The sequence below is a fragment of the Triticum urartu genome, chromosome 4, assembly GCF_003073215.2.
Source record: "Triticum urartu cultivar G1812 chromosome 4, Tu2.1, whole genome shotgun sequence".
Taxonomy (NCBI): Eukaryota; Viridiplantae; Streptophyta; class Magnoliopsida; order Poales; family Poaceae; genus Triticum; species Triticum urartu.
The window spans coordinates 96,131,237-96,142,783 of record NC_053025.1 but is presented as its reverse complement, the minus strand read 5'-3'; the positions used below and the strand labels follow the sequence as shown (position 1 = coordinate 96,142,783).

At 45.3% G+C, this 11,547-nt stretch overlaps 1 protein-coding gene across 1 annotated transcript; it reads right to left on the bottom strand.

The window, feature by feature from the left end:
- Window positions 1-112: 112 nt before the first annotated feature.
- LOC125550858 (TIP41-like protein) lies at window positions 113-3,227 on the bottom strand. The gene is made up of 8 exons (XM_048713971.1): window positions 2,990-3,227; window positions 2,173-2,358; window positions 1,681-1,768; window positions 1,462-1,569; window positions 1,334-1,393; window positions 1,165-1,206; window positions 571-702; window positions 113-482 (listed from the first exon to the last, which is right to left on the bottom strand). The coding sequence occupies exons 1-8, from the start codon at window positions 3,220-3,222 to the stop codon at window positions 378-380; spliced, it is 954 nt and encodes a 317-aa protein (XP_048569928.1). The 5' UTR covers window positions 3,223-3,227; the 3' UTR covers window positions 113-377.
- Between the last annotated feature and the right edge of the window lie 8,320 nt (window positions 3,228-11,547).

Here is an 11,547-nt window from a genome sequence, read left to right as displayed (position 1 = left end):
CGGCGTGGGACGGCACCGGCCGGCCGACGACGACGGGCGGTTCCCTTCCACCCGAGGCGATGTCGTGACAACTGACAGGCAGCGTTAACAGTTCAGTAAATCGGCCAAGATGGAAAAACGAACTGAAGCCTGCAAGCATCTTATTCAGTCATGAATGAGGATTGCCGAAACTGACAGTGGCATCGTTCTTATCTGTCAAAGTTCACAAGCCCAGCCCGGGCTACAATGGCCTACCATTACTTGCCAGTCGCAAGGGCTTCAAGATAAATGGGTAAAGCAGCGGTAGCGCACACTACATACAACAAATGCAAACAGAGTTGTAACCACTGTCGAACAGTCATGGATGTACCGAACACACCGTAGAGGTGCTTGGCAGGTTAACTGGGTATCTTCAGCTTCTGGGTCCTCTCCATCACGACGGGCAGCTTACGGGCCACAAGATTCGGGTCTGCGTATGCCGCAGATTCGGAAGGATACCCCTCCTACATTATGTGGGAAATGGATTAGAAAAGAAAATTAAATACGTTCCACCATTTTGCAGTTAACTTGTTCAAGAGAGAGAGAGCATACCGCAGACATGGCAGCAAATGTTGCTTCTCTCCAGCAGAGTTCACGCAGTACAACCGGCTTCGCTTCCTTACTTCCAAAAGAACAATGTAAACGGGTATCCCTCAATCTCATCAGCGCACCATCAACCCTAAGCTGTGGAATGTGGTATATGCAGGGGTAACAAGAAGTTGTTAGGCTCCTGTGACTTATGTATAAATGGATCTTAAAATAGCTATTAATGTTTAAACATTTGCGCATGAGACTGCCTGTCGGCGTTGTGCCCAAAACCACGCCAGCTTGGTGGGTGTCATGCTTGAATTTAAGCTTCCAGAATTCTAATCCCCTTCAAAAGGGTATTTGTTTTAGATTTTCAGAGAGTCAACCTTAGACCCGGTTTGTTTGAGAAGAGTGAACACACTGAAGAACTGTAACTATTATAACACTAAGCTCTTGCCATTCTTTGCGGGAAAACTGGAAAGGTAGAAGTTATATACTAGTACTAAAAATAGAAACTATTTAGCGATTTCCTTCTTGTGCAGGACATTACATTGCCCTTATAGATTCTCTTGCTACTAGAGACACATCAAGTGTAAAATGCAAGGCAGTAGATCATACCCAAAAGCGCAAGAGCAGAAACCAACCGGTTGGCATCACCCTCTGCAGACATGCAATCAAAGAATATCAAGTATGTTGAATTAACCATAAAAAGAAGTATGTGAAACTAAAGTTGATGTTACCATACAAAAAGTCCAGTTAAAAATAAGGATAACTAGGGAGAACTTACCACTCGCGCTGTAAGGAATGAAATACCACTATCAGCTAGCTCATCTTCATACAAGATAACCTAAGTATGTCATGTCAGGGTAAACCAATGTATAGAGCAATCATGAACAATTTAATCTGTTTCCATACCTCATCGTAGAAAAGAATTGGTTCTTTTGCAGAAAGGGCAACAAGGTCGATCCTGTCATCAGTGTCCTCCCAACACAAATTGCTACATTCATCTAAAGTTGTTTGCGTCTGGAAAAGAAATAATGATTGTCAGAAACCTACCAGTACGAAAAGTAAATCAGCCTAAGGAGGCAAATGAAGCCAAAACAGGTGAAATTAGAGTAGAGGTAAGGTCCATACAGCGTCTTGGTTCAGAACCACATCACTCCCACAGTATGGTGTCGTGAATGTATAGTCATAGTCAAGTACCACTTGATCAGCAGGATTACTGCAAGAAAACATATAATGAATGAAGCTTCTCTTGGTTCTTTGCCTAATAAAGCCACAGCACGTTAAATTTCTAGTTAATTATTCTACAACAGTTCTTCCTACATAATCACCCTTTTGGCAGAGACTGGAGTGAACATATACTCGTTGATTTAAATAAGAAATGCACAGCTGACCTTTTTTATAGTATTTATTGACATTTTTTTATAGTAATGCACGACTGACCTTCCCACAGTAAACCATCCTAAATGTATTTCTTTACTGTGTCGGTACTTGTGGCGAAAGCTTGACCCTTTAAGACAAACAGCAATGCTCCCATATAATGGTACCCCAAAGAAATCCAATACTTTTCACTAGAAATGCTTCCTAGCATGCGTAAGTAACAGAGTACAGGTATAGAAGAACCTTCTGAATTTCCATTTTGCTGCAGCAGGAACTTGAACAGGTGGCAATGCCTCTTGTTTCCATGCCTTGAGAGCATCAAGCGCATTGAAATGTAATTTGACGCCAGTTTGAGCATTCTGAATAGACACAAAACTCTCTCCAAACACCATCTCAGGTAAATGTGTCGTCTGAAGTTTATCTTCAAATCTGAAGAAGAACATTGCATGTATGTTTCAATTAATTCATACACAACCATTTATATGGTTACAGACCAAGGATCTACTAACAGTAGACAGATCCAATATTAGTTAAGAATGCAAAATGCACTCCTTCGAACAAATAAATCAAAACCAGTAAGAAACGTTATACATATTGCCTGACTGCACGCAGCAATAGAATGACGGGTATGCTAGTACTATTTGTTAATAATCGATTACTGGCTCATTGCTGGAGATAACAGAGGAACGATGGTTCAGATTTCATGTTCCAGTTTGCAGTGCGGCAGTTAATTGGTGATGACCAACAGAGTAAAACACACAACTGATTCAACTTCCATGTCTGACAAACATAAGCATAACAAACTTAAGTAATTTTAAATTCCATGAATGACCAGCAACTAAGCAAACCATACCAAAATTCCTTTCTACTGCTATTACACAACAAGAGGAGTAGGGACACAGGACAAATAGGAAATCTACCAGCAGATTGAATATGATTGAGTACCAGATAATGTTCAAGCTATAGCAAGCCAAGAATCTGAGTTTCCAAATCCCTACTGCGCTAATCAAATGGAAAGGGGGAAGAAAGGTTAGGGTTTAAGGTTGGGGGTGGCTCGTACAGGCTCACAGATGCGGAGTTGAGGATGGGCCCCTTGTGGGACTGGATGACCCACCCCTTCACCCGCACGCCGCCCGGAATCGCCTCCGCGCCGGCCGCTTTCAGCTCGCCCGCCGTTGGGCCGTCCCACGCCGCCGCCGCAGCCATCTTCCGCTGCGTCCCGTCTCGGTCTCTTGCTCTGGTTCGGTCGCTAGTCAAGACGGATCCACTCTGTGCTCTTAGAACAGAGCACATTGCCGTTAGCATCACGACCGTTTGATTAAACATTGATGGCTGTGATTCACTGCTACTTCTGTCAGAAGAACGTTTCGGACGTAGGTTAAAAAAACATGTTCCGTCGATTAAATGTGTTTTTTATTCCCATAACTATATTTTTAGCTAAATACTCCCTCCGTCCATTATAATATAAGATCGAAAACAAAAGAAATACAGAAACACAACTATAGTTTCATGACAAGTTCATTTTATAAACGTCAGGATGAAGTTTCGTTCAGACGTCAGGTATAGCGAATTAGGTCTGAAACATCCGGACAAAGATAATACCTTCAACAAGAAGGCGCCCACGTGTAGCGTCATTGTCGGGTCCGTCGGATAGCAATAAAGGCATATCATAGGTTTTCACTTAGAATGTTTGTGTTAAAAACAACTATTATAATGTAGACCCGTATAATTGCACCACCACAAACATACACTCACACAATGTCTACTGAAGACTAGGTTGGAATTGTGGAGCTTCAAAATCGATGACCGAGGTTTGATCTTTGGTGGGCTTAGAGTACCACCACCACCGTTTTAACCATTCAACCATTGGTTCTTTCACCAGCGGATAATGTGAAGTGATGTTTTAGTCATCATCTTGGTGAGAGATTTTTTAAGAACTCAACTACCATTATTACGCACGATATTTAGTTCTTTTTATTTAGATAGGTTTTGTATAAAATACTAAACGGCTATGTCTGAACCTATCTAAAACCGATCTGAACAGGGATTTTTCCAACTAGTTTTTTTGGAATTTTCTTTTCATTGCCACTTTGATCATATGTTAGAGATATTGGTGAAACTGGCATATTAGTTCTTTAGCGAAAAGATTTGTAGTATGTCCTTGAATCATACGAAACACATGTTTATGATATTTGTTGGTCGTCTTATTTCTTGTATGAGATAAGCTAAATTAATTGTGTGCATTGGTGTTGATGTTTAGATCGGTTTTGTGCAAATGGTTTGATCCAGTTCTTGAAAATGAAGGTGACACATATGCATCATTACAATGGACATGAATATTTTTATGAAGAGCATATCATTATATCAAATAATCCATTTCAACCTAAATTCAGATATGAAAACCACATTGTATCAAATAGTTTATAGCCGGCTGCGCCCCTCGGAGTGTTTGTGCAGTCAATGACGAGGTAGAGTAGGACATGGGGCACATATCGGCTCATGGGACTCGAGGCGCCGCCGTCTCCCATTCCCTACCCTTCCTCGTCGGAGCCTGTGGCCTGCACAGTGCCGGGCGATGTGAGGTCGACGATGGATCCCTCGTGGTTAGAGCCTGACATGTCCACCACAATGCGGTTGCGGCGCCAGGGGATGGCGGCCACCCGTATCGGCGTTAAGAGTGCAACTCCGCCTCACCAATGTTTGTCGCGACCTCTGACTCGCATGGCGGGCCTGCCACTCCATACCCTCAGCGGAGGGGCCACGGATGGCCTTCGAGTCGGCGCGCGGGCAGCGCCTCTGCCATGGCACTCGGACGCCAGACGGACCACACCACCTCCGCCGAGGCAGCAACGACGCGCCTCGCGAAGCATCCAAGCGTCATTTTGGCAGACACTATGGATTTGGGCTGGATATGAGGGGTGTCAGTGAGCCCTGGCATTTGGGGTCAGTATGAGGTGTCCGTCTAGGTTGGTTTTTTGACCGGTCAGTGATAGATGCTCCCAATGCATCGAGATGCAAATCTTTTTGTATTTTTATATAAAAAATATTTTTGGTCCCTCAAATTTGAGTGAAGTAGACATTTGACCATTTTTTTGTCTGACATTTCCTCCTGTTGGGGAACGTAGTAATTTCAAAAAAAAATCCTACTGATGACCCACAAGTATAGGGGATCTATCGTAGTCCTTTCGATAAGTAAGAGTGTCGAACCCAACAAGGAGCAGAAGGAAATGATAAGCGGTTTTCAGCAAAGTATTCTCTGCAAGTACTGAAATAAGTAGTAACTGTTGGGGATTGTAGCAGAAATTTAAAATTTTCTACGCATCACCAAGATCAATTTATGGAGTAATCTAGCAACGAGGGGAAGGAGAGTGCATCTACATACCCTTGTAGATCGCTAAGCGGAAGCGTTCAAGTGAACGGGGTTGATGGAGTTGTACTCGTCGTAATCCAAATCACCGATGATCCTAGCGCCGAACGGATGGTACCTCCGCGTTCAACACACGTACGATTGGGAGGCGTCTCCTCCTTCTTGATCCAGCAAGGTGAGAGGAGAAGTTGAGGGAAAACTCCGACAACACGACGGCGTGGTGGTGATGGAGCTCGTGGTTCTCCGGTAGGGCTTCGCCAAGCACTACGGAGGAGGATGAGGTGTTGGAGGAGGAAGAGGGCTGCGCCAGGGGAGAGGTTGCGGCTGCCCTCTCTCTCCCTCACTATATATAGGGGGAAGGGAGGAGGGGGAGGCGCCCTAGGGTTCCCTAGGGGAGGGGCGGCGGCCACAGGGGAAACCCTAGATGGGTTTGGGCGCCCCCACCCCCTAGGAAACTTGCCCCCCAAGCCGGGAGGGGCGGCTGCCCTAGGGGTGGCGCCCCCACCTCTCCTGGTTACGTGAGATGGGGTGGGAGGGGCGCTCAGCCCCGTATTGGGCTGATGTGCCCTCTCCCCTTGGCCCATAAGGCCCCCCAACGCTTGTCGGGGCCTCCGAAACCCCTTTCGGACACGCTCGTCATCACCTGGTAACCCCGGAACAATTCCGGACTCCAATACCCTTCATCCAATATACCGATCTTCACCTCTGGACCATTCCGGAGCTCCTCGTCATGTCCGGGATCTCATCCGGGACTCCGGACAACCTTCGGTAACCACATACTATTTCCCATAACAACTCTAGCGTCACCGAACCTTAAGTGTGTAGACCCTATGGGTTCGGGAACCATGCAGACATGACCGAGACAACTCTTCGGCCAATAACCAACAGCGGGATCTGGATACCCATGTTGGCTCCCACATGTTCCACGATGATCTCATCGGATGAACCACGATGTCGAGGATTAAATCAATCCCGTATTCAATTCCCTTTGTCCAGCGGTATTGTACTTGCCCAAGATTCGATCGTCGGTATCCCGATACCTTGTTCAATCTCGTTACCGGAAAGTCTCTTTACTCGTTCCGTAACACATCATCCCGTGATCAACTCCTTGGTCACATTGTGCACATTATGATGATGTCCTACCGAGTGGGCCCAGAGATACCTCTCCGTTTACACGGAGTGACAAATCCCAGTCTCGATTCGTGCCAACCCAACAGTCACTTTCGGAGATACCTGTAGTGTTCCTTTATAGCCACCCAGTTACGTTGTGACGTTTGGCACGCCCAAAGCACTCCTATGGTATCCGGGAGTTGCACAATCTCATCGTCTAAGGAAATGATACTTGACATTAGAAAAGCTTTAGCAAACGAACTACATGATCTTGTGCTACGCTTAGGATTGGGTCTTGACCATCACATCATTCTCCTAATGATGAGATCCCGTTATCAACGACATCCAATGTCCATGGTCAGGAAACCGTATGTTGGAAATATGCCCTAGAGGCAATAATAAATTGGTTATTATTATATTTCCTTGTTCATGATAATCGTTTATTATCCATGCTAGAATTGTATTGATAGGAAACTCAGATACATGTGTGGATACATAGACAACACCATGTCCCTAGTAAGCCTCTAGTTGACTAGCTCGTTGATCAATAGATGGTTACGGTTTCCTGACCATGGACATTGGATGTCGTTGATAATGGGATCACATCATTAGGAGAATGATGTGATGGACAAGACCCAATCCTAAGCCTAGCACAAGATCATGTAGTTCGTATGCTAAAGCTTTTCTAATGTCAAGTATCATTTCCTTAGACCATGAGATTGTGCAACTCCCGGATAACGTAGGAGTGCTTTGGGTGTGCCAAACGTCACAACGTAACTCAGTGGCTATAAAGGTACACTACAGGTATCTCCGAAAGTGTCTGTTGGGTTGGCACGAATCGAGACTGGGATTTGTCACTCCATGTAAACGGAGAGGTATCTCTGGGCCCACTCGGTAGGACATCATCATAATGTGCACAATGTGATCAAGGAGTTGATCATGGGATGATGTGTTACGGAACGAGTAAAGAGACTTGCTGGTAACGAGATTGAACAAGGTATCGGGATACCGACGATCGAATCTCGGGCAAGTATCGTACCGCTAGACAAAGGGAATTGTATACGGGGTTGATTAAGTCCTTGACATCCTGGTTCATCCGATGAGATCATCGTGGAGCATGTGGGAGCCAACATGGGTATCCAGATCCCGTTGTTGGTTATTGACCAGAGAGGTGTCTCGGTCATGTCTGCATGTTTCCCGAACCCGTAGGGTCTACACACTTAAGGTTCGATGACGCTAGGGTTATAGGGAAAGTATGTACGCGGTTACCGAATGTTGTTCGGAGTCCCGGATGAGATCCCGGACGTCACGAGGAGTTCCGGAATGGTCCAGAGGTAAAGATTAATATATAGGAAGCATGGTTTTGGCCACCGGAAGTGTTCCGGGCATCACCGGTAGTGTACTGGGACCACCGGAGGGGTCCGGGGGTCCACTAGGTGGGGCCACCAGCCCTGGAGGCCTACATGGGCCAATAGTGGGAAGGGACCAGCCCCTAGGTGGGCTGGGGCGCCTCCCACCAAGGCCCAAGGCGCCTCCAAGAGGGGAGGGGGGCAAACCCTAGGGCAGATGGGCCCTAAGGCCCACCCCAGGTGCGCCTCCCCCTCTCCCCCTTGTGGCCGCCACCCAGATGGGATCTGGGGGCTGCCGCCACGCCTAGGGAGGGAAACCTAGGTGGGGGCGCAGCCCCTCCCCTTCCCCTATATATACTTGAGGTATTGGAGGCTACAAGACACACAAGATCCTCTCCCTCTTGGCGCAGCCCTACCTCTCTTCCTCCTCGTCTCTCGTAGTGCTTGGCGAAGCCCTGCTGGAGTCCCGCGCTCCTCCACCACCACCACGCCGTCGTGCTGCTGCTGGATGGAGTCTTCCCCAACCTCTCCTTCTCCCCTTGCTGGATCAAGGCGTAGGAGACGTCACCGGGCTGTACGTGTGTTGAACACGGAGGTGCCGTCCGTTCGGCACTAGGATCATCGGTGATTTGGATCATGACGAGTACGACTCCATCAACCCCGTTCACTTGAACGCTTCCGCTTAGCGATCTACAAGGGTATGTAGATGCACTCTCCTTCTCCTCATTGCTAGATTACTCCATAGATTGATCTTGGTGATGCGTAGAAAATTTTGAATTTCTGCTACGTTCCCCAACAGTGGTATCAGAGCTAGGTCTATGCGTAGTTACTATGCACGAGTAGAACACAAAGTAGTTGTGGGCGTCGATATTGTCAATTATCTTGCCGTTACTAGTCTTATCTTGATTCGGCGGCATCATGGGATGAAGCGACCCGGACCAACCTTACAGTACGCTTACGTGAGACCGGTTCCACCGACTGGCATGCACTAGTGTGTCTGTCTCTCCCACTTTAGTCGGATCGGATTCGATGAACAGGGTCCTTATGAAGGGTAAATAGAAATTGGCAATTCACGTTGTGGTTTTGGCGTAGGTAAGAAACGTTCTTGCTAGAAACCTATAGCAGCCACGTAAAAACTTGCAACAACAATTAGAGGACGTCTAACTTGTTTTTGTAGCAAGTGTTTTGTGATGTGATATGGCCAAAGGATGTGATGAATGATATATATATGTGATGTATGGGATCATGTTCTTGTAATAGGAATCACGACTTGCATGTCGATGAGTATGACAACCGGCAGGAGCCATAGGAGTTGTCTTTATTTTTTGTATGACCTGCGTGTCATTGAGAAATGCCATGTAAATTACTTTACTTTATTGCTAAACGTGTTAGCCATAGTAGTAGAAGTAATAGTTGGCGAGCAACTTCATGGAGACACGATGATGGAGATCATGATGATGGAGATCATGGTGTCATGCTGGTGACAAGATGATCATGGAGCCCCAAGATGGAGATCAAAGGAGCTATATGATATTGGCCATATCATGTCACTATTATTTGATTGCATCTGATGTTTATCATGTTTTTGCATCTTGTTTACTTAGAACGACGGTAGTAAATAAGATGATCCCTCATAATAATTTCAAGAAAGTGTTCCCCCTAACTGTGCACCGTTGCAACAGTTCGTTGTTTCGAAGCACCACGTGATGATCGGGTGTGATAGATTCCAACGTTCACATACAACGGGTGTAAGACAGATTTACACATGCAAACACTTAGGTTGACTTGACGAGCCTAGCATGTACAGACATGGCCTCGGAACACAGAAGACCGAAAGGTCGAACATGAGTCGTATAGAAGATACGATCAACATGAAGATGTTCACCGATGTTGACTAGTCCGTCTCACGTGATGATCGGACATGGCCTAGTTGACTCGGATCATGTAATCACTTAGATGACTAGAGGGATGTCTATCTGAGTGGGAGTTCATAAGATGAACTTAATTATCCTGAACATAGTCAAAAGGTCTTCGCAAATTATGTCGTGGCTCGCGCTTCAGTTCTACTGTCTAGATATGTTCCTGGAGAAAATTTAGTTGAAAGTTGATAGTAGCAATTATGCGGACTAGGTTCGTAAACTAAGGATTGTCCTCATTGCTTCATAGAAGGCTTGTGTCCTTAATGCACCGCTCAGTGTGCTGAACCTCGAACGTCGTCTGTGGATGTTGCGAACATCTGACATACACATTTTGATAACTACGTGATAGTTCAGTTAAACGGTTTAGAGTTGAGGCACCGAAGACGTTTTGAAACGTCGCGAAACATATGAGATGTTTCGAGGGCTGAAATTGGGATTTCAGGCTCGTGCCCACGTCAAGAGGTATAAGACCTCCGACGATTTTCTTAGCCTGCAAACTAAGGGAGAAAAGCTCAATTGTTGAGCTTGTGCTCAGATTGTCTGAGTACAACAATCATTTGAATCGAGTGGGAGTTGATCTTCCAGATGAGATAGTGATGTTTCTCCGAACTCATTACCACCAAGCTGCTAGAGCTTCGTGATGAACTATAATATATCAGGGACATATATGATGATCCTTGAGATATTCGCGATGTTTGACACCACAAAAGTAGAAGTCAAGAAGGAGCATCAATTGTTGATGGTTGGTGAAACCACTAGTTTCAAGAAGGGCAAGGGCAAGAAGGGATACTTCATGAAATGGCAAATCAGCTGCTGCTCTAGTGAAGAAACCCAAGGTTGAACCCAAACCCGAGACTAAGTGCTTCTGTAATAAGGGGAACAGCCACTGGAGCAGAATTACCCTAGATACTTGGTAGATGAGAAGGCTGGCAAGGTCGATAGAAGTATATTGGATATACATTGTGTTAATGTGTACTTTACTAGTACTCCTAGTAGCACCATGGTATTAGATAGCGGTTCGGTTGCTAAGTGTTAGTAAACTCGAAATAAAAGGCTGTGGAGTAAACGGAGACTAGCTAAAGGTGAGCTGGCGATATGTGTTGGAAGTTTTTCCCAAGCTTGATGTGATCAAGCATCGCACGCTCCCTCTACCATCGAGATTGGTGTTTGCATTGAGCATAGACATGATTGGATTATGTCTATAGCAATACGGTTATTCGTTTAAGGAGAATAATGGTTACTCTATTTATTTGAATAATACCTTCAATGGTCTTGCACCTAAAATGAATGGTTTATTGAATCTCGATCGTAGTGATACACATGTTCATGCCAAAAGATATAAGATAGTAATGATAGTACCACCTACTTGTGGCACTGCCACGTAAGTCATATCGGTATAAAACGCATGGAGAAGCTCCATGTTGATGGATCTTTGGGCTCACTCATTTTGGAAAAGTTTGAGACATGCGAACCATGTCTATTGGTGTATATGCATGAAGAAACTCCATGCAAATGGACCGTTTGGACTCACTTGATTTTGAATCACTTGAAACATGCAAATCATACCACATGGGCAAGATGACTGAAAGCCTCGTTTTCAGTAAAATGGAACTAGAAAGCAACTTGTTGGAAGTAATACATTTTGATGTGTGTAGTCCAATGAGTGCTGAGGCGTGTAGTGGATATCGTTATGTTCTTACTTCAGAGATGATTTGCGTAGATGTTGAGTATATTTACTTGATGAATCACGAGTCTGAATTATTAAAAGGTTCAAGTAATTTCAGGGTGAAGGTGAGAGATCGTCATGACAAGAGGATAAAATATCTATGATATGATCATAGAGATGAATATCCGAATTACGAGTTTGGCACAG